The sequence below is a fragment of the Narcine bancroftii genome, chromosome 2 (genome assembly GCF_036971445.1).
Source record: "Narcine bancroftii isolate sNarBan1 chromosome 2, sNarBan1.hap1, whole genome shotgun sequence".
In the NCBI taxonomy this organism is placed as follows: Eukaryota; Metazoa; Chordata; class Chondrichthyes; order Torpediniformes; family Narcinidae; genus Narcine; species Narcine bancroftii.
Window position 1 is genome coordinate 370,536,666 of NC_091470.1, and position 19,881 is coordinate 370,556,546.

Genomic DNA, 19,881 nt, shown 5'->3' on the forward strand with positions numbered 1-19,881 from the left:
CCATCAGATTTCTGAACCACAGACACATTCTCACCTTCTTTTGCACTAAATCTTATATCAATGTTTGCACCTGTGATACTGCCATCCAATTCTGGATGAATTTCGTGACACGTTCAAGACAATATATTCTGCTCCTGGTTTTTTTGGACTGAGAATTCCCAGAAATATTTTCAGTGACTATAAATCCTGGGTTTTTTTTTAAATGATGTGAGCAGAGAAAAGATTGTAACTGATAACAATTTATTTTTTAATCTTAGGGTACGTCTAAAATGGTGCAGAGATTTGAAGGGCCACTTTTGAAGGTAAGCTGCTCTCCCTGTACCATAATGAGTTGATCGATATAATCATATAACATATAACCATATCACAGTTTATGGATTGGAAACAGGCCATCTCGGCCCTTCAAGTCCACACCGGTTCACTCAAACAACTCCACTAGCTCCCCCCACCTATTCTCCGCCCATAACCCTCCAACCCCCTCCTATCCATGTATACGTCCAGCATCCTCTTAAATGAAAGAATTGACTCTGCCTTATCTATGATGCATCATGTTAAAGAATCTAAGCACAGAAGCAGACCCTTCAGCCCATCACATCTGTGCTGACATTTCCCGGCACCAATGTGTACTGCTCCTGTTTACCACCACGAGGGCCAGGGTTATCTCTCCTCAGTGATTTACAGGCTTGTTGCTTTCTCGGATGGTGTGCACTGGTGAGGACAAGTTCGGATGGTGCAATAAGCAGCAAATCTGGAGTGAAACACGAAAGTCTGCAGACGCAGTGATTACAGTAAAAGCAAAATGCTGGAGAAGCTCAGCCGGTTTCACCGCGTCTGTACTATAAACGTGGATAATGATGCATTCGGAAGCTTTGGCTGCCCGTCTCCAGGTGGTTGTCATTTGATTCCTACGTGTCAGCTTTAACCTTGCTTAGGGTTAGGGGTTCTGGATTATAAGGGTTTATTTTCCTTTTGAATTTTACAATATGATATTTAACTGGACTGTTCAATAGTGCATGAAGTAAACATCAATAAAGTTATTTTAAAAAAGAAAGATACGGATATAAAGTTGTGGATTGAGCTGAAGGTTGTCTTAGGTTGTGATGTAGACAGGATGCAGAGTTGGGCAGAGAAGTGACAGATGGATTTCAATCCGGGTAAGCGTGAGGTGATGCATTTTGGAAGGACAAACCCGAAGGTTGAGTACAGGGTTAATGGTCGGTTATTTAAGAGTGTGGATGAACAGAAGGACCTTGAGGTCCAAATCCATACATCTCTCAAGCAGGTTGATAGGATAGTTAAGAAGGCCTTTGGGATGCTGGGCTTCATTAATGGGGGATTGAGTTCAGGAGTAGAGAGGTCATGTTGCAACTCTACAAATCTCTGGTGAGACCACACGGAGCATTGTGTTCAATTCTGATCACCTCATTTTAGGAAGGATGTGGAAGCTGTGGAGAGGGGGCAGAGGAGATTTACCAGGATGTTGCCTGGACTGAAGAACAAGTCTCACGAGGCAAGGTTAGCAGAGCTGGGACTTTTCACTTTGGAGCGTAGAAGGATGGGAGGAGACCTGAGAGAGATTGAGAAGATTTTGAGAGACATAGATAGGATGGACGGCCAGCACCTGTGGCAGGATCAGCAAACACCATAAGACGTCTGTACAAAGTGAAGAGAGGGAAGTTTACGCAGAGAGTGGTGGGTGCCTGGAATGCTTTACCTGGCATTAAAAGACTCTTAGGTCCATGGATGGAAGAAAAATAGAGGGTTACAGGGGAGGGAGGGTTTAGATTTTTTAAGGAATATATGGCTCAGCACAACATGGAGGGCCAAAGGGCCTGCAGAGCGCTGAAGTGTTCTATAACCAATGTTTCTACCCTGAGCTGTTAGCTTCTCGTTCTCTGACTACATGGGGCACTGGGCAATTTCTGCTGATGGGGAATCTGTGTAATATTACATCTGATTTATTACACAGCAATAAAACAATCTTGATCCCATCACTGCTGCTGTGGGGTTTATGTAAATTAAATGCATCTCGACTAAATTAGTATCCTGGTCCTGGAGACAACGGGATCAAGGCAAGATTCGACTGTTAAGAATGGCTGGTCTATAGAACCGCACAGGAACAGACCCTATGGCCCACAAGGTCTGTGTATAAAGTTCAATCCCATCCACCATTCCATCGCCCCCTTCCCCAGTTGATCTGGATCCTGGCCACCCGGCTCATTGCCCAGCTGGTGCCAGCTACTCAAGCGACAGGGTCCGCCTGACAGAGTGGAATCGGACCCCAGGTGCCCGAGGGGTGCATGCTTACCCTTGCCAGCGCACTCAGCACAAATGGGTTATAGAGAGGGTCATGTATCGTTTCCAGAAGGAAATCACCTCACCTGCCAATGAAGGTCAGCCCCACCCAACAGATGAGAGTCCACTGCAATCGGTTCCCCTTGACACCTTAGGTCATGTGAGCACTTCTGGCTCAGCCCCCCAACCACCCCCTCCCCCAAAAGCTGCTTGCAGTATAAAGCCCATCACCTTGAGCAATTTCATCTCTTTTCCCCTCGCGAACAACCCCCCCCCACCCCGGAGTGTCCGTGGATTCGCCCCAGAGCTCCCGCAGCCTCTGCAGTTGCATAGACAGTGGGTTCGATTAATCGGGCTCCAGATCCAAACCTTGGACGCGGTCAGCGCCCAAGGCCCTTTGGGAGCCCTTCTTACCCTCAGCCCCCTCCCAACTGCAAGTTGCCTGCAGCCTATTTGGACCCGCACCTGCTGAGCCCATCCCTATAACTTGCTAGCTTAACTAAATTTTACAATTTAAATTTAGACGCACGGCACGGTAACCGGCCCACGAGCTCAATTACACCCGAATGACCAACAACCTCCAGTTCGTTGTTGTAAACCGAAGACCCCGGGGAAAACCCACACAGACATGGGGGGAATGTACAAACTCCTTACAGACAGTGTGGGACTCAAACCCTGCTCCCGATTGCTGGCGCTGTTAACCATGCCGTCCTCTGTGTCATCCACAAAGCTGGTTGCAGTGCCTTCATCCAATTCAAGATTCCTTTCTTGTCATGTAATAAACCAATGTAATATTGCACAAAATTGCCTTTAAGGCAGACAAAGATTCGCCGTCGGCAGCAATTGCCCAGCGCTCCTTACAGTCAGAGAGAAAGAGAAGCAAAGGAGAGTCCGTTCAGAGTCACTGAGTGTCCGTGGATTCACCTTCTGCAACCTCTGCAGCCGCACAGACTCATGTTTGATCCATGGCAACTCTAGCTCGAGATCTGAACCTCAGCCACGATCTCTTTGCTGGCTGGTTAGTCCATGTCCCTGAATGTCGGCCCCGTAATATCCCACCCTGTTCAACGTTACTGTAACTTGTTTTTGACACCTCTTGCCTCTTGACATACATTGATTTGATTAACTCTAATTTTTCAGCGCTCAAGATTTTTTGGATGGAACCTGTTTTGGGTGGTCCTGGAACACGGAGTCCTGTCTTGGTTTCACAGCCAGTAAGTGTGGCCAAAGTATCTGTTAGCCACGTCGGCTTGTCACTGGATCAGAGGGTTGAGTTGTGTTCTCTCTCTGTGTTTAAGATTAGAGGCACAGGCAGATGAGCAGAGGCTTGGCTGCAAGAACCTGACGCAAGCGGTTTGTACGGTGAGTCTTGCCTTGGTGGCTTCAGCAGTTTTGGGCACCTCATTTAAGAACGTAAGATATTGCAGCAGAAGTAGGCTATTCAGCCCATTGAGTCTGCCCTGCCATTCCATCATCATTTCCCCACTCACCCCCACTGCCCAATTTTCGAAAGGAGAGGGTTCAGAGGAGGTTCATGAGGATGGTGAAGGAGGCAAATGCAAAGCTGACCTTCGTTGCAAGAGGAATAGAATATAAGAGCAGGGATGTGATGTTGAGGCTTTACAAGGCCCTGTTGAGACGTCACTTGGAGTATTGTGAGCAGTTTTGGACTCCTCATTTAAGGAAGGAGGTGCTGAAGTTGGAGAGGATTCAGAGGAGGTTCGCAAGGATAATTCCGGCAATGAAAGGCATGTTTGACGACTCTTGGCCTGGGCTCGTTGGAATTTGGGAGAATGAAGGGGGATCTCTTTGAAACATTTTGAATGTTGAAGGGTGTGGACAGAGTAGAGGTAAAGGTTGATTTCCATGGTGTGAGGGTTTAGGACAAGAGGGCACAACTTCAGGTGCTGAACTTGGCCACGCAGAGGGAATAAGGCAGGGGACATTGGGGAGGGTGCTGGTGGCATTGGGTCAATGATCTCACTCCTGGCCAAATGGGAGGATGAGTCTGACGTGACCCTCTCTAGAGTCTAAACTGATACTTGACAAGTTGAGGTCGACAGAGTGAAACACGAATGTCTGCAGTTTCTGTGTTTGCAGTAAAAACACAGAAATGCTGGAGGAACTCAGCAGGTCTCCCAGAGTCCATAGCCTGAACCCTTCTTCCCCAGGTATGTGTAAAGAGCAGGCAGGTGCCTGAATTAAAAGGCTGGGGAGGGCAAAATTGGCAGGGGGAGGAGTAGAGATCAACAGGCAAGAGATGCCGATTGGAAATGGATCAGAGGCAGGAGAGGAAAGTGAGGATTGATTGGGGTAGAAGGGTGTTTTTGGCTCGGTTAATTCACATCTGGGGTAAAGGAGACAGAGGGGAAAAAGGAAGAAAGAGAGAGAGAGAGGGAGAGACAGAGCTGCGGGGGGGGGGGGGGTGTGGTTGGAAGGAGACATTGGTATTGGCTTCTAACAGAAACTGGAGAAGTCGACGTTAATGCCATCTGGTTGGAGGGGGCCCAGAAGGAAGGTGAGGTGTTGTTTCTCCAGTTTGCGGGTGGTCTCAGTCCGGCCGTGCCTGAGATCAGAGACATTGAGGTAGAAATTATTTGCTGTTGAATTCTCAAACTAAAAACACTTTCACCTTCAGGTTAAGGGGAGCAGGGAACGATACTTCACAGTCAAGTTCTTTGATGACAGTGTCCACGTCTTCAAAGCGTCTCTGATGAACACAACCAGTCACACCAGTCAAGTGAGTAACGTTCGTTCTGCAGGATTCTAGTCCGTTTACTTCAGTGTGAGTGCACGGTCCAATGATGCTGTTTCGTGTTCCGACCCATTAGTCACAACGTCTGGAGGGCTCGTGGGTTAGAGGGCGGGCTGCGTTGTCAGAGGGTAGCATCTCCAGAAGGAGATGCAAGATCAACGCCTGCCTTCCCCCTCTGGTTGATGAGAAACAGCAGGAGGAGTTGGCCATCTGGCCCGTCGAACCTTCTCCGCCGTTCAATGAGATCAGGGCTCCACTTACCTGCCCTTTCCCCAGAAGCCTTAATTCGCAAAACATTCTGTCTAAATGTGTCTTAAATACATTCAATAAGCCAGCCCCTACTGCTTCCTTGGGCAGAGAACTCCACAGATTCACCACGCTCTGGAGAAGTGCTGTAGAACCAGGCCCTTTGGCCCTTCTGGTTGTCCATGCCAAACCATTTTTTTTTGGCCTGGTCCCACTGACCTGCACCCAGCCCATAGCCCTCCATCTCTGCGCCGCTGGGATGCTGCTCTGCGCTAACTCTGGGCTTTCAACTTGTGATTTTAAAAATCTAAAATCTAGAAATGGCTTCAGGCCATCGAGGACCATTCTGCCTACAGTACGCACTACTGCTCCCAGGACCAGTTCAGTGACCATGAGGATGAAGAGGATTTGCCATCTAGTGAGTCCCTGCAGGAGTCGCTGAAGGTAAGAGTAGAGACCACTGCCTCTGGTTATGTTGGGGAGGGCCTTTTCCAATACACCCCACTCCAGCCACTGAAATACACCCTCTCTTTTTGTTTGTTTGTTCTCCCCGGCACATTGATGGTGAACGTGAGGTTATCCATTTTGGAAGGAAAAATGGAAAATCAGATGGTTATTTAAACAGGAAGAGGTGAAGGACCCGGGAGTGTCTGCGTATGAATCACAAGAGGTTGGTTTGCAGGTGCAGCAGGTCATCAAGAAGGCAAATGGAATGTGGCCTTCATTGCTGGAGGAATTGAATTTAGGAGCAGGGAGGTTTTTAAAATTTAAAAATTAAATTTAAAACAAAATTTAGACATAGCGCACAGTAACAGGCCATTCCACAAAGCCGTGCAGCCCACTTTACACCCTATTAACCTACAACCCCCAGTACGTTTCAAATAGTGGGAGGAAACCAGAGCCCCCGGGGAAAACCCACAAAGTCACAGGGAGAATGTGCAAACACCTTACGGATAGCGCGCCAAATGAACCCCAGTCCCGATTGCTGGCGCTATAAAGGTGTTGCGCAAACTTCCCCTAATTATGCTGCAACTACAAGGTGCTGGTTAGGCCACATCTGGAGGGCTGCGTGCAGTGCTGGTCTCCTTGGATGAGGAAGGCTGTCCTGCCTTTGGAGGTGGTGCAGAGGAGGTTCACCAGGTTGGTTCCAGAGATAAAGTTAAGCCCATAAGGAGAATAATTCACCTTGGCCCTATTTGCTGGAGTTCCGAAGAATGAGAGAGGATCTTATAGAAACATGTAAATTGTGAGATAAAATAGAGGCAGTTGGGCAGGGAGGGGGGGAAGTCAACCTACAGGACATCACCTGAAGATTCAGGGGAGTACATTTAGGATGGAGATCAGGAGGAACTGCTTTTACCAAAATGTGGAATTCTCTGTCCAAGGAAATAGTAGAGGCTGCCTCATGTTTATATTAAAGTATAGCAGTTTTCACATTCAAGATTAAAGAACCCTTTATTGTCATGTAATAAAGACAGTGCTCAATGACATGGAATTTGTGAAGTGCCTCTTACAATCAGAAACAAAAAGAGAGCCCCCTCAGAGTTACCGAGTGTCCGTGCATTCGCCTCCAGCCCCTTCGGAGCCACAGAGTCCAGTCCAAACTATCATCAGCCCGAGATCCAGATCCGAGCGTCCAACACAATCAGGAACCCTTCAGCACCCTTTCATTTAAGAAAGGATGAGCTGATGTTGGAGGGGGTTCAGAGGAAGTTCACTAGGATGATTCTGGGAATGAAAGGGTTATCATATGAACAACATTTGACGGCTCTTGGCCTGTACTTGTTGGAATTTAGGAGAATAAGGGGGGGATCTCATTGAAACATTTTGAATGTTGAAAGGCGTGGACAGAGTAGATGTAGGAAGGTTGTTTCCCATGGTGCGAGGGTCTGGGATAAGAGGGCACAACTTCAGGATTGAAGGACGTCCACTTAGAACAGAGATGCAGAGGAATTTCTTCTGCCAGAGGTTGGTGAATCTGTGAGATTTGTTGCCACAGGTGGTTGTGGAGGTCGGGTCATTGGGGGTATTTAAGGCAGAGATTGATCAGTTCTTAATTAGCCAGGGCATCAAAGGTTATGGGGAGAAGGCCAGGCAGTGGGGCTGAGTGGGAACATGGATCAGCTCATGATTAAATGGTGGGGCAGAGTCAATGGGCTGAATGGCCTATTTCTGCTCCTATGTCTTATGACACATATTGAAGATTTGGGTGGGGGGTGGTGGTTATGGGGAAATGGGCTGGGGCAGAGCTGAGTTCATGACCCGATCAACCATGATCACGTTGAGTAGTGGAGCAGGACAATGTAGAAGTGAGCAGCTGAGGAATAGAGAGGGTGCACGTTGATCATCTTTCCATCTTTCACCCACAGACAGCGCAAGCCCATCAGCAAAGACTTGAGAAAGAGATCTCCAGTTTGCTGAGCTTGGTAGGCAGCCCGGAAGTTACGAAAGGTAAATGATGTTGCTCACAGTCCCACTTAAATCTCGGAGCCACGAGAGCACGCAGTCGCTGGAAATCGGTGTTCAATAATCAAACTGATGGAGGAACTCAGCGGGTCAGGCAGCATCTGTGGAGCCAGATGTTTTGGGTGGCCTGGTTAGTGTTGCGGTTAACACAACGGTGTTACAGTGCCAGCGATCCGGGCTCGGATCTGGCGCTGTCTATGTCTCCCCGCATCTGCGTGGGTTTTCCCCGGGGACTCTGGTTTCCTCCCACCCTTCAAAAAGTACAGGGGTTGTTGGTTAATTTAGGTGGGACGGCTTTCAATGGCCGTAATCGTCTTCTACCATGCTGCAAATTATTTTTTTTTAAATTTAAATTTAAAAAAAAGATGTAAATTTTAAAAATTGGGTCCTTGCAGCAAAACTACTAATTCACATGTGATCAGAAACTTTGACCATTCCACCACTTGCACAGAGATAAACAGGAACATTTGCAGACGCTGAGGTGGGTGCAGGGCACCAAGGTGCTGGAGAATCTCAGCAGGTCACAGAGGAAGTAAAAGGGAGATTTTGTTTTTGGACGCTCCCGATGGAGGGTCCAGACCCGAAACGCCGACTGCCTTTTACTTATGGACGCTACATGACCTGCTGAGTTCCTCCAGTATTTTGTGTACCGTTCTCCCCCTCCACAGAAACTGCTCGACGTGACCGTGACATAGCAGCAGAAATTGGCCATTCAGCCCATCAAGTCTACCCTGTCATTTAGCCATAAGCCATTTTCCCCACTGCCCGGCCTTCTCCCCATCACCTTTGATGCCCAGGCTTATCAAGAATATATTAATCTCTGCTTTAAATACACCCAGTGACCCGGCCTCCAAACAAATTCCACAGATTTACCACCCTCTGGCTAAGCAAGTTCCTCTGTTCAAAGTGGATGCCCTTTAATTCTGAAGACATACTGAGATCCTCCAGCAGTTTGGCTGTTACCTTTTGCTGCCATTGAATTGTTTTGTTTAAGTTGTTCGAACCATAATTTTAAAATGTTTTGATTTTAAGCTTAGTGAGGTAAAAGTTCGTTATTCACATGAGTGTGTGAATCTCCCACATTGATCAAAATGACACAGATACCAGTCTGGATGCTGGTATAGATATTCCGGCTGTACTGATGTACAGAGTTCTAACTCCCTCTGTTTATTTGTCACGTTATACCCAGCACAATGAGCGGGATTTTCTCGCTGTGGAGGCCAGATCGTTGGGTGCATTTAAGGCAGAGATTGATCTGCCCCTCATTCATCAGGGTATTATGGGAAGAAGGCCAGGGTGTGGGGCTGAGTGGGAGGATGGGCCAGGTGATGGAGCAGCCTTGACAGGCCGAATGACCTCCTGCTCCTGGGCCTCATGGCCTTGGGAGGATGCAAAAGGGGGAAACTGTACGAGCATGGGTTTAGCCGGCCCGTTTGATGGCGGCGTTGACGGGAGATCTCCGTGTTGTTTGGTGTGTTGCAGGACTGCCTCCTCGCGTGCTGCAGAAGTTGAAGGACGTCACCGAGTGCTCCCACGTCACGAGCGGGGCGCTGTCCAACTGCACTGTCCTCCTCAGAAAGCAAGAAGTGGTTGGTACCATTAGCACCGCGCCTTACTTTTCTTGCAAATGGGGCTAATTCTGGAGACACGCAGGTTACTGCGGATGCTGGATCTGTGAATTAGATAGAAGAGTGCAGCACAGTATAGGCCCTTTGGCCCACAATGTCGTGCTAACCCTTCCCTCGTGCACAGCCACAACCCATTATTTTTCTCGCATGCAGTGTGCTTGTCTAAGAGACCCTTAAATGTGTTTGGCAATGGAACGGAAAGGTAAATGACGGAGCTGGTGTAACAGTAGCACTGCCACTGGTGTGGACCTTAGAGAGTGGGGAGCAGAGACATAGTGCTATTCCGAAGAGTCCAACTGCCTGGTCTTGATGCTGGCCTGATAAACAGCCTGTTAGGGAACCTGATGGTGTTTTCAAACTAAAATCTTACAGCTGCGAGTCTGCGCCCAAGATGGTGCCCGTGCTGAGCAGCGGCCGCCAGGGGTTGCAGGGGAGCAACGGGGGGGAGCATCCCCCTGTTGAGAAGGAAAAGCAGAGGAGACGACCCTACAGGGACAGCGACCGCGGTAGTGGCCCACAGCGGCTGAAGGACCCACACGGACAGTGGGTGACTTGCAGTCGGGGGGATTAGCAAGGGCTGTGGGCTGCTGGAGCCTGGCTGATGGGAACCAGGTATCAGAGCCAGGGCTCGAAAGGGGGCTGAGGGCAAGAAGGGCTCCTGAAGGGACTTGGGCACTGAAGGCTTCCTGGTCATGTTGGAGGTTTGGATCTGGAGCTCGGGGCAGCGGATGGATTGAACAGGAGTCTGTGCAGCTGCGGGAGGGCTGGAGGCAAATCCATGGACACTCAGTGTCCCCGAGGGGACCCTCTTTTGCTTATCTTCTCTCGTACTGTAAGGGGCACCAGGTGACACTGCCTTACAGCAGCCAGAAGGCAATTTCGTATAATATCACATGATAATAAAGGAACCTTGAATCTTTTTCCCCCTCCCTCACTATTCCCTGCTCTACATTCCTAGTCTCTCCACCTCTTGCACCTTCTGTTCTACCCTCCATCACCTCTAGGCCCTTCCCCCAGCTTCTCCACCCTGATATAACCCCTGTTCACTTTTGTTTCGATTAAAGGGTCCTGACTCGCTGTTGTCCGAACGTTTCTCTCCACGGACTCTGCCTGAATCCTGTAATCCCTCTGTTTGCTCACGATTCCACCATCTGTAGTCATTCGTTTTCTCTGTTCCACAGATAATGTTGCTCCATTCTAACTGATCTCTTGCTGTAATTTTGCTCCCTGCCATGTGCTAAAAGGACTGAATTTAGGAGCAGGGAGGTTATGCTACAACTGTACAGGGCACTGCATCTGGACTACTGTGTGGAGTTCTGGACTCCTTACTTGGGAAGGATGTACTGGCTTTGGATACAGTGTGGAGGAGGGTCACCAGGTGGGTTCCAGAGGGGTTAGCCTATGAGGAGATTGAGTCGTCTGGGACTGTACTCACTGGAATGAGTTGAGATCTTATAGAAATGTATAAAATTATAACATAACATAACATGACAATTACAGCATGGAAACAGGCCATTAGGCCCTTCTAGTCCGCACCGAACCAAACACCCCTCTCTAGTCCCACCTCCCTGCACAATGCCCATAACCCTCCATCTTCTTCTCATCCATATACCTGTCCAACCTTTTCTTAAATAATACAATTGACTCCGCCGCCACTATTTCTCCCGGAAGCTCATTCCACACGGCTACCACAAGGTGCAGATTTACCTTCAAATTCTTTCCAGGTAACTGGCACAGCAACCAAAGGTGAAATTAGGATATTTTTATACTTCAGGAGTGTGCTGGCTGAGAGCAAATTCAGCCTTAAATATTTGCATGAATATTTCAAGGCGGAGAATGATTAAATGTAATGTGGAAAAACTAAGCGATTGTGAAGTTAACTTCAAAGACTTGTGTGGATATGAAGGGCAAGACCTAGAACTCCTGGACAGTAAAGATGTATACATCAGGATGCTCTTTATTGACTACAGCTTGGTTTTTAACACCATCATCCCCTCAAACAGATCAGCAAACCTGGGGCCCAACACCCCGCTGTCTAATTGGATCATGGATTTTCTCACCTCCAGACCACATTCAGTGAGGATTGGTAAGAACTTGTCCTCCACAATCTCCATCAGTCCCGGAGCACCACAGAGCTGTGTTCTTAGCCCCCTGCTCTACTCACTTCACACCTATGGCTGTATGACAGTACGACACCACCATCTACAAATTTGCTGATGGTAGTGAGTTATACAAAAAGGGGCGGAGGGAGATTGGAGATTGAAAACTTGGCCGAAAGGTACACCAACAATAACCTCGCACTCAATGAAAGGCAGAGATCAGATAGAGGTAGGTAAGATGTTCCCATTGGTGGGGGAGACCAGAACTAGGGACCATAGCCTCAAGATTCAGGGGAGTAGATTTAGGACGGAGATGAGGACGAACTGCTTTTCCTGGAGGGAGGTGAATCTGTGGAATTTGCTGTCCCTTGAAGCAGTGGAGGCGATCTCAGTCAATAAATTTAAGACAAGGTTGGACAGATTTTTACATAGTTGGGGAATGAAGGGATATGGGGGAAAAGGCAGGAAGGTGGAATTGAGTCAATGATCAGATCAGCCGTGATCTTATTGAATGGCGGGGCCACCTCCTGTTCCTAGTTCTTATTTATCACCCTACTATGTATAGGTCGACAAGCTGGACTGCTTGCACTACCTCAGTACATGTGACTGGAGATTTGAGCTTGCATTGTAGAGTGATTCAGAGGGAACGAACCGTTCTGGATCTTTGGAAAGAAGTTTCCACTTCAGTTCACTTCTCTTGTCGGTGCAGATTACACAGACTGAAGAAGAAAAGATTTGTCGGAAAGTCCTTAGGTCAGGGACGGAGGTCAAGGTGATTGTTGTTCCTGTAAGGACTAGTTGAGGCAAGAAGCATGGATTGAGAATAAATTTAGGAAATGATAAAATTACTCAGCAAGTCGGGCAGCATCTGTGGAGGCAGAGTTCATATTTTGGATTGAATTCCACCAGCACCCATCCGTTGTGTGAGCTCCAGCACTTGTAAAGCCACCCAATGTACAGAGTGTGGGGTTACAATGGAAAGGAAGACCAATCAGCACCAAGCAAGGGCAGCGTGAGTGCACAGGTGTGGGGTTCGTTCAGGAGCCCGACGGCTGTGGGGAAGAAACTATCTTTAAACCCGCTGGTGTATGCTTTCAGGCTCTTGAGCCTTCACCCTTTTGGGATGAGAGAGGAGAGAGTGTGTCTGGGGTGTGATGGTTCGTTCAGTGTATTAGCATCTTGGGTTAGGGTAGCGGTTAGCACAGTGCTGTCGCAGCACCGGCGCCCCAGGTTCAAATCCGGCGCTGTCTGAAAGGAGTTTGTATGTTCTCCCAGGGCCTGCGTGGGTTTCTTCCAGGTGCTCTGGTTTCCTCCCACAGCTGGGTTGTAGTTTAATTGGGCAGCATAAGTTTAAATGGCTGGAGTCGGCTTCTGCCGCGCCGTAAATAAAATTGCATGCCCGCCCGCCCAGTGCTGGAGAGTTTTCTCAGCAGATTAAAGTCCGTGTAGTCCATTCGCATTGTCATGGTTTGACCTTGTCGAGCTTGCACGACTTAACAATGACGTTTACTTTTTAAAGACAATTTATACTTCATTGTGAAACAAGCTTCAAGGTTCCTTTTATTGTCACGTTATAATACATTAAAAATGTAACATACATGGTGTACTTTAAAACACCAAAGTCTACAGACACCGTGAATCATAGAGCATTACAGCACAGAAACAGGCCCTTCTAGTCCATGCCCCACCATTATTCTCTCTTGTCCTACTGATCTGCACCCCAACCATATCCCTCCCATCCATGTACCTGTCCAAATTCATCTGAAATGTTAAAATTGAGCCCGCATTCACCACCTCAGCTGGCAGCTCATTCCACACCCCCACCATTCTCTTGAGTGAAGAAGTTCCCCATCATGTTCCCCCTAAACTTCCATGTCCTCTCATTTGTATAGCACCTACCCTGAGTGGAAAAGACATTTTTGTCGGAATTTACTCTGTCTGACCCCCTCATAATTTTAAATACCTCTATCAAATCTCCCCTCTTTCCTCTATGCTCCATGGAATAAGGTCCTAACCTGTTTAACCTTTCCCTGTAATCAATCCCTGAAGTCAGGGCAACATCCTAGTAAATCTTCTCTACCCTCTCTATCTTATTGATGCCTTTCCTCTAGTTTGGTGACTAAAACTGAACACAATACTCCAAATTTGGCCTCACCGATGCCTTGTACAACTTTTCCATTACATCCAAACTCCTGTACTCAATACTTTGATTTATGAAGGCCAAGATGCCAAAAGCTCTCTCTACTACCCTGTCCACCTGTGACGCCACTTTTAGGGAATTATGTATCTGTATTCCCAGATCCCTTTGTTCTACTGCACTCCTCAGTGCCCGACCATTTACCATGTATGTCTTTTCTTGGTTTGTCCTTCCAAAATGCAACACCCCACACTTGTCTGCATTAAATTCTATCTGTCATTTTTCAGCCCATTTTTCCAGCTGGTCCAGATCCCTCTGCAAACTTTGAAAACCTTCTTCACTGTCCACAATGTCTCCAATCTTAGTGTCATCTGCAAACTTGCTGATCTAATTTACCACATTATCATCCCAATCATTGATATAGATGACAAACAACAATGGTCCCAGCACCGATCCCTGAGGGCCCACTAGTCACAGGCCTTCAGTCTGAGAAGCATCATCCACCACCACTCTCTGGCTTCTCCTGTCCAGCCGTTGTAGAATCCAGTTCACGACCTCACCATGAATACCGAGCGCCTGAACCTTCCTGACTAACCTCCCGTGTGGGACCTTGTCAAAGGCCTTACCAAGTCCAAATAGACAACATCCACAGCCTTTCCTTCGTCAACTTCATCAACCTCCTCAAGATTGGTTAAGCATGACCTACCACGCACAAAGCCATGTTGACTATACCTTATCAGTTTCTTGCTCTCCAAATAATAGTATCTTTTAGAACACCTAATAATGTACCAACTACTGACATCAGGCTCACCAGGGTTACTTTTGGAGCCTTTTTAAAACAACAGAACAAGGTGAGCTACCCTCCAATCCTCTGACACCACACCTGTGGCTACGGACATTTTAAATATTTCTGCCCAAGCCCCTGTAATTTCTACATTAGTCTCCCTCAAGGTCCAATGGAATATCTTGTCAGCCCATTGGGTTTAATCCACCCTGATTTGCTTTAAGACAGCAAGCCCCTCCTCCTCTTTAATCTGTACAGTTTCCATGTCCTCACTGCTTGTTTTCCTTACTTCCGAAGACACTGTGCCCGTTTCCTTTGTGAATACCAAGGGGAAAAAGATATTTAAGATCCCCCATTTCTTTTGGCTCCATACAAAGACGACCACTCTGATCTTCAAGGGGACCAATTTTGTCCCTTATTGTCCTTTTGCTCTAAAGATACCTGTAAATCTTAGGATTTTCCTTCACATTGTCTGCCAAAGCAACTCATGTCCTCTTTTGTCTTCCTGATTTCTTTCTGGAGATTTTCCATTTTTTATACTCCTCAAGGACCTCATTTGCTCCATTTTGCCTATACCTGTTACACATCTTCCGAACCAGATCCCCAATATCCCTCGAAACCAAGGTTCCCTATACCTTCTAACCTTGACTTTAATCCTGACAGAAACATATAGACTCTGTACTCTCAAAATATCACCTTTGAAGGTCCTCCACTTACAACATCCCAATCCACGCATTCTAGATCCTTTCTCAATTCCTCAAAATTGGCCTTTCTCCAATTTAGAATCTCACCCTGAGGTCCAGACCCATCCTCCTCCATCATTAACTTGAAACTAATGGCATTATGATCACTGGACCCAAAATGTTCCCCCCCACACACACTTCTGTCACCTGTCCTGTTTTGTTCCCTAATTGGAGATCCAGTATTGTATTCTCTAGGTACTTCTATATATTGATTTAGAAAACTTTCCTGAACACATTTGGCAAACTCCAAGCCATCCAGCCCCTTTACAGGATGGGAGTCCCAGTCAATATGTGAAAAGCTAAAATCCACGACTATCACAACCTTGTGTTTCCTGCAGCTGTCTGCTATCTCTCTACAGATTTACTCCTCCAATTCTCGCTGACTATTGGGTGGTCTATAATAAAGCTCCACGAGTGTGGTCATTCCTTTCCCGTTCCTCAGCTCCAACCATATAGATTCAGTAGATGGGCCCTCTGGTCTGTCCTGACTGAGCACAGCTGTGATAGTTTCCCAGATGAGCAATGCCCTTTCATTCCCCCCAGTTCTATCAAGTCTAAAGCAACAGAAGCCTGGAACATTGAGCTACCAGTCCTGCCCCTCCTGCAACCAAGTTTCACTAATGGCCTCAATGTCATAATTCCATGTGCCAACCCTCGCTCTAAGCTCGCCTTTCTGATAACACTCCTTGCGTTGAAATAGATGCACCTGAGAGCATTTCCACCACATTCAACCCTTTGACTTCTGACAGTGCCATGTAATTTTCACATCATCTTTTCCCTCCTCCACTCCTCTAGTACATGAGGCCGTGGATAGACATGATCTACTTTAACTTCTTCCCACCTTAAGACAAGGTCGCCATTAATTTTGCTTGCCGCCCAGTACAGTTTGAGAGAAAGAGAAGCAAAAGGGATTAGCCTCCAGTGCTCCACAGCCACACACACACTCCTGTTCGATGCATCGGCCACCCCAAGCTCCGAGTCCAAACCTCCGACCCAGTCAGGAAGCCCAAGGCCCTTTGGGAGTCCTTCTTGCCCTCAGCACCCTCTTGAATCCTGTCTCTGATACCTGGTTCCCATGAGCCAAGCTCCAGAAGCCTGTGAGGGTCCCCAGACCACAAGTGGCCCACAGCCTGTGTGATACCCTCAGCCGCTGAACCCCTCACTGGTCTGCCACTGTCCCGAAGGGCTGTGTCCTCTGCTCCTCTTTCTCATTGGGGTGAGGGTGGGGGTACTGGTGCCCCGTGATGCATTTAAGACCCCGGGGAAGTGCCTGCTTGGTATCAGTGTGCTGAAGGAGGTGGCAGTTTGACCTCTGTGGTTTTCAATTGTTCTGCATAATCCTTTGCAGGAAGCTTTGTTAAATCCGCTAGTTCTCCCTCCCCTCCTGGAGATTTGTTGATCCATCGCTGCCTGTTCACTACAATCGGGTTGCTGTCCCAGTTCAGGACCCTGGCGCATCAGTCCCTGCAGAGGCATCACGTCAAACTAGACCTATCCTTGTCATTCTGCTTCAGTGGCCACCCCCTGCACCATCCGACTCCTAAACAACAAACTTCATCGGACACTCACTTAAGGACTCTTACCTTACACATTGTTGAATATTTATTTTCTGTATTGTTCACATTTCTCTATTTTGTACACGTATCTTTTCTCGAGTGCAGTTTGCACCACTGAGAAGTAGAGATTCTGCCTGGCACCACTGAGAAGTAGAGATTCTGCCTGGCACCACTGAGAAGTAGAGATTCTGCCTGGCACCACTGAGAAGTAGAGATTCTGCCTGGCACCACTGAGAAGTAGAGATTCTGCCTGGCACCACTGAGAAGTAGAGATTCTGCCTGGCACCACTGAGAAGTAGAGATTCTGCCTGGCACCACTGAGAAGTAGAGATTCTGCCTGGCACCACTGAGAAGTAGAGATTCTGCCTGGCACCACTGAGAAGTAGAGATTCTGCCTGGCACCACTGAGAAGTAGAGATTCTGCCTGGCACCACTGAGAAGTAGAGATTCTGCCTGGCACCACTGAGAAGTAGAGATTCTGCCTGGCACCACTGAGAAGTAGAGATTCTGCCTGGCACCACTGAGAAGTAGAGATTCTGCCTGGCACCACTGAGAAGTAGAGATTCTGCCTGGCACCACTGAGAAGTAGAGATTCTGCCTGGCACCACTGAGAAGTAGAGATTCTGCCTGGCACCACTGAGAAGTAGAGATTCTGCCTGGCACCACTGAGAAGTAGAGATTCTGCCTGGCACCACTGAGAAGTAGAGATTCTGCCTGGCACCACTGAGAAGTAGAGATTCTGCCTGGCACCACTGAGAAGTAGAGATTCTGCCTGGCACCACTGAGAAGTAGAGATTCTGCCTGGCACCACTGAGAAGTAGAGATTCTGCCTGGCACCACTGAGAAGTAGAGATTCTGCCTGGCACCACTGAGAAGTAGAGATTCTGCCTGGCACCACTGAGAAGTAGAGATTCTGCCTGGCACCACTGAGAAGTAGAGATTCTGCCTGGCACCACTGAGAAGTAGAGATTCTGCCTGGCACCACTGAGAAGTAGAGATTCTGCCTGGCACCACTGAGAAGTAGAGATTCTGCCTGGCACCACTGAGAAGTAGAGATTCTGCCTGGCACCACTGAGAAGTAGAGATTCTGCCTGGCACCCCAGGGTTGGATGTGATGTGATGAGTTTGCTCTGACAACGAATCGGAGCTTTGAGCTGGCGATCAGGACCTCGTTCGTTGCCGGCCGTTGTTTTTTGGGGTTGTCCAGAGACCTGAGTTTGCTGCTGACCTCAAGTGTGGTTGACACACTCTGCCTGTTTTCTCCACTCCGCATTCCAGAGACGCAAGGGTAATTGTAAAACTGCCCCTATTGCATGAGTGAGGGGTAAAATCTAGTGGGGGAGGGGGTGGGGGAGTAGATAGGGGTGCAGGAGAATAAGATATAGGAGCAGAAGTAGCCCCATTGGCCTATCGATTCTGGGATCAGTGTCGATGCTGGAGAAACTCCACAGGTTTTGCAGCGTCCAAAGGAGTTAAAAGATGTATAACCGATGAAGAAGGATTCAGGCCCGAGACGTCGGTTATATCTCTCTCTCTCTCTCCCCCCTATGGGCGCTGCGAGACTGGCTGAGTTCCTCCAGCAGTTCGGCATTTTTATCACAGCATCTGCAGACTTCCCTGTTTCACTCAGTGTGGATGGTGGTTGAGGGTGAGCACGGACTCGGGAGCTGACTAGTGTGTTTCCGCTCGCTCTCTCTCTCCCTACGACCAGAATTACAGTGAGGGTGCAGCCTTTTCAGTCTCAGCGCCGAACAGCTCAGCTCCCTGTGGTGAAGCTGCAGCCAGTCTTGTTGAAGAGATACATGCTTTTTCTGCAGAGCTTGCTGGTAATGACTATAAGTCCTCTGTCAGCTGCTGAGCTGACGCAGGCAGAGTGTGCAGGGGTAATAGGATGAGAGGATTTGAGGTCAGTCCTTCCTCTCTCTATCTCAGTGAAGGAAATGGGAGATGCAGCCACGTTGCTGGAACATGACAGCATTGTGAGCTGTAAAAGCTATTGAAGGAAAATACTTCTCTACCTTCTCCCAAGAGTGGTAAGTTGCTGCAAAAATGTTTCATGACCGTCAAGTTATTTGCTTTGAGTCTGGGGCTACGTGGCAGCTGATCCACCGATTGGAGCTGTGCCAAAATTGAGGCTGGCAACCCGATTTGTCGCAAAGTTTAAACATAATTTTGGGACGTTTGATCCAGCGGTGATTATTGTTGGACTTAGGTGCTTAACTTCATTGCTGAACACACTAATGGAACCCGATGCAAGGGGCAAAATACGTCTTGGGAAGAGCGCAGATTGTTGGGTTCAGTCCTGGTTGCTTCATTACAGGAAAGATGGGGCAGCATGGGTTGGAAACCCGCGCTGTCTGTAAGGAGTTTGTTTGCTCTTCCTGTCAGGTGCTCCGGTTTCCTCCCACACTTCAAAACGTACGGGGGTTGTTGGTTAATTTGGATGTCATTGGACGGTTCAGATTTAAACTGCAGGAATCAGTTTCTACCATACTGTAAGTAAAAATTTGGATGTCAATGCTTTGGAGAGGATGCAGAGACGATTTACCAGGATGTTACCTGGTAAAACATCTGATGAAGCAAGGTTGAGAGCCGGAGCTTCTCTCTTTGGAGCAATGAAAAGATGAGAGACAACTTAATACAGAAGATTGAGGGGGGATTAGAGTGGGCGGCCCTTTTTCCCAGGGCGACAATAGCAAACGCCAGAGGACAGCTTGTTGAGAAGCCCACCAGGGGATCTGCAGTTCTGGATTGGGTCATATGCAATGAACCTGAGGTCGTTAGGGAGTTAAAGGTCATAGAACCTCTTGGAAGCAGCGATCATAACATGGTTGAATTTAATTTAAAATTTGAAAAGGAAAAAAAAATTATCAATTTTTCAGTGGAATAAAGGCAATTTCATTGGAATGAGAAAGGAACCGGCTCAAGTAAACTGGGTAAACAAACTAATCGGAGGATCAGAGCAGGACTGGAAGATATTTTTGCAAGCAATAAAAGGCCTGCAGGATAGATATGTTCAAGGAAAAAGAAATTTATCAAAGTAAAGATGGTACCATTGTGGCTAACAAAAGAAGTGAAGGCTAACGGGAGGGCAATCAAGGAAGCTAAAATTAGTGAAAAATCAGAGAACTGGGATTCCTTTCCACACTTACAGAAAGTGACAAAGAAAGTC

At 47.8% G+C, this 19,881-nt stretch overlaps 1 protein-coding gene across 3 annotated transcripts in view; it reads left to right on the plus strand.

Annotated features, from left to right (window-relative positions):
* Positions 1 to 19,881, plus strand: part of LOC138755859 (oxysterol-binding protein-related protein 1-like) — a 239,806-nt gene that overhangs the window by 71,188 nt on the left and 148,737 nt on the right. For all 3 annotated transcript variants that reach the window (XM_069922591.1, XM_069922590.1, XM_069922592.1), the window contains 7 exons: positions 258 to 302; positions 3,436 to 3,509; positions 3,594 to 3,657; positions 4,934 to 5,035; positions 5,615 to 5,740; positions 7,666 to 7,747; positions 9,245 to 9,351. In XM_069922591.1, coding sequence (XP_069778692.1) covers positions 258 to 302; positions 3,436 to 3,509; positions 3,594 to 3,657; positions 4,934 to 5,035; positions 5,615 to 5,740; positions 7,666 to 7,747; positions 9,245 to 9,351 — 600 coding nt within the window. The remainder of the gene's footprint in view (positions 1 to 257; positions 303 to 3,435; positions 3,510 to 3,593; positions 3,658 to 4,933; positions 5,036 to 5,614; positions 5,741 to 7,665; positions 7,748 to 9,244; positions 9,352 to 19,881) is intronic.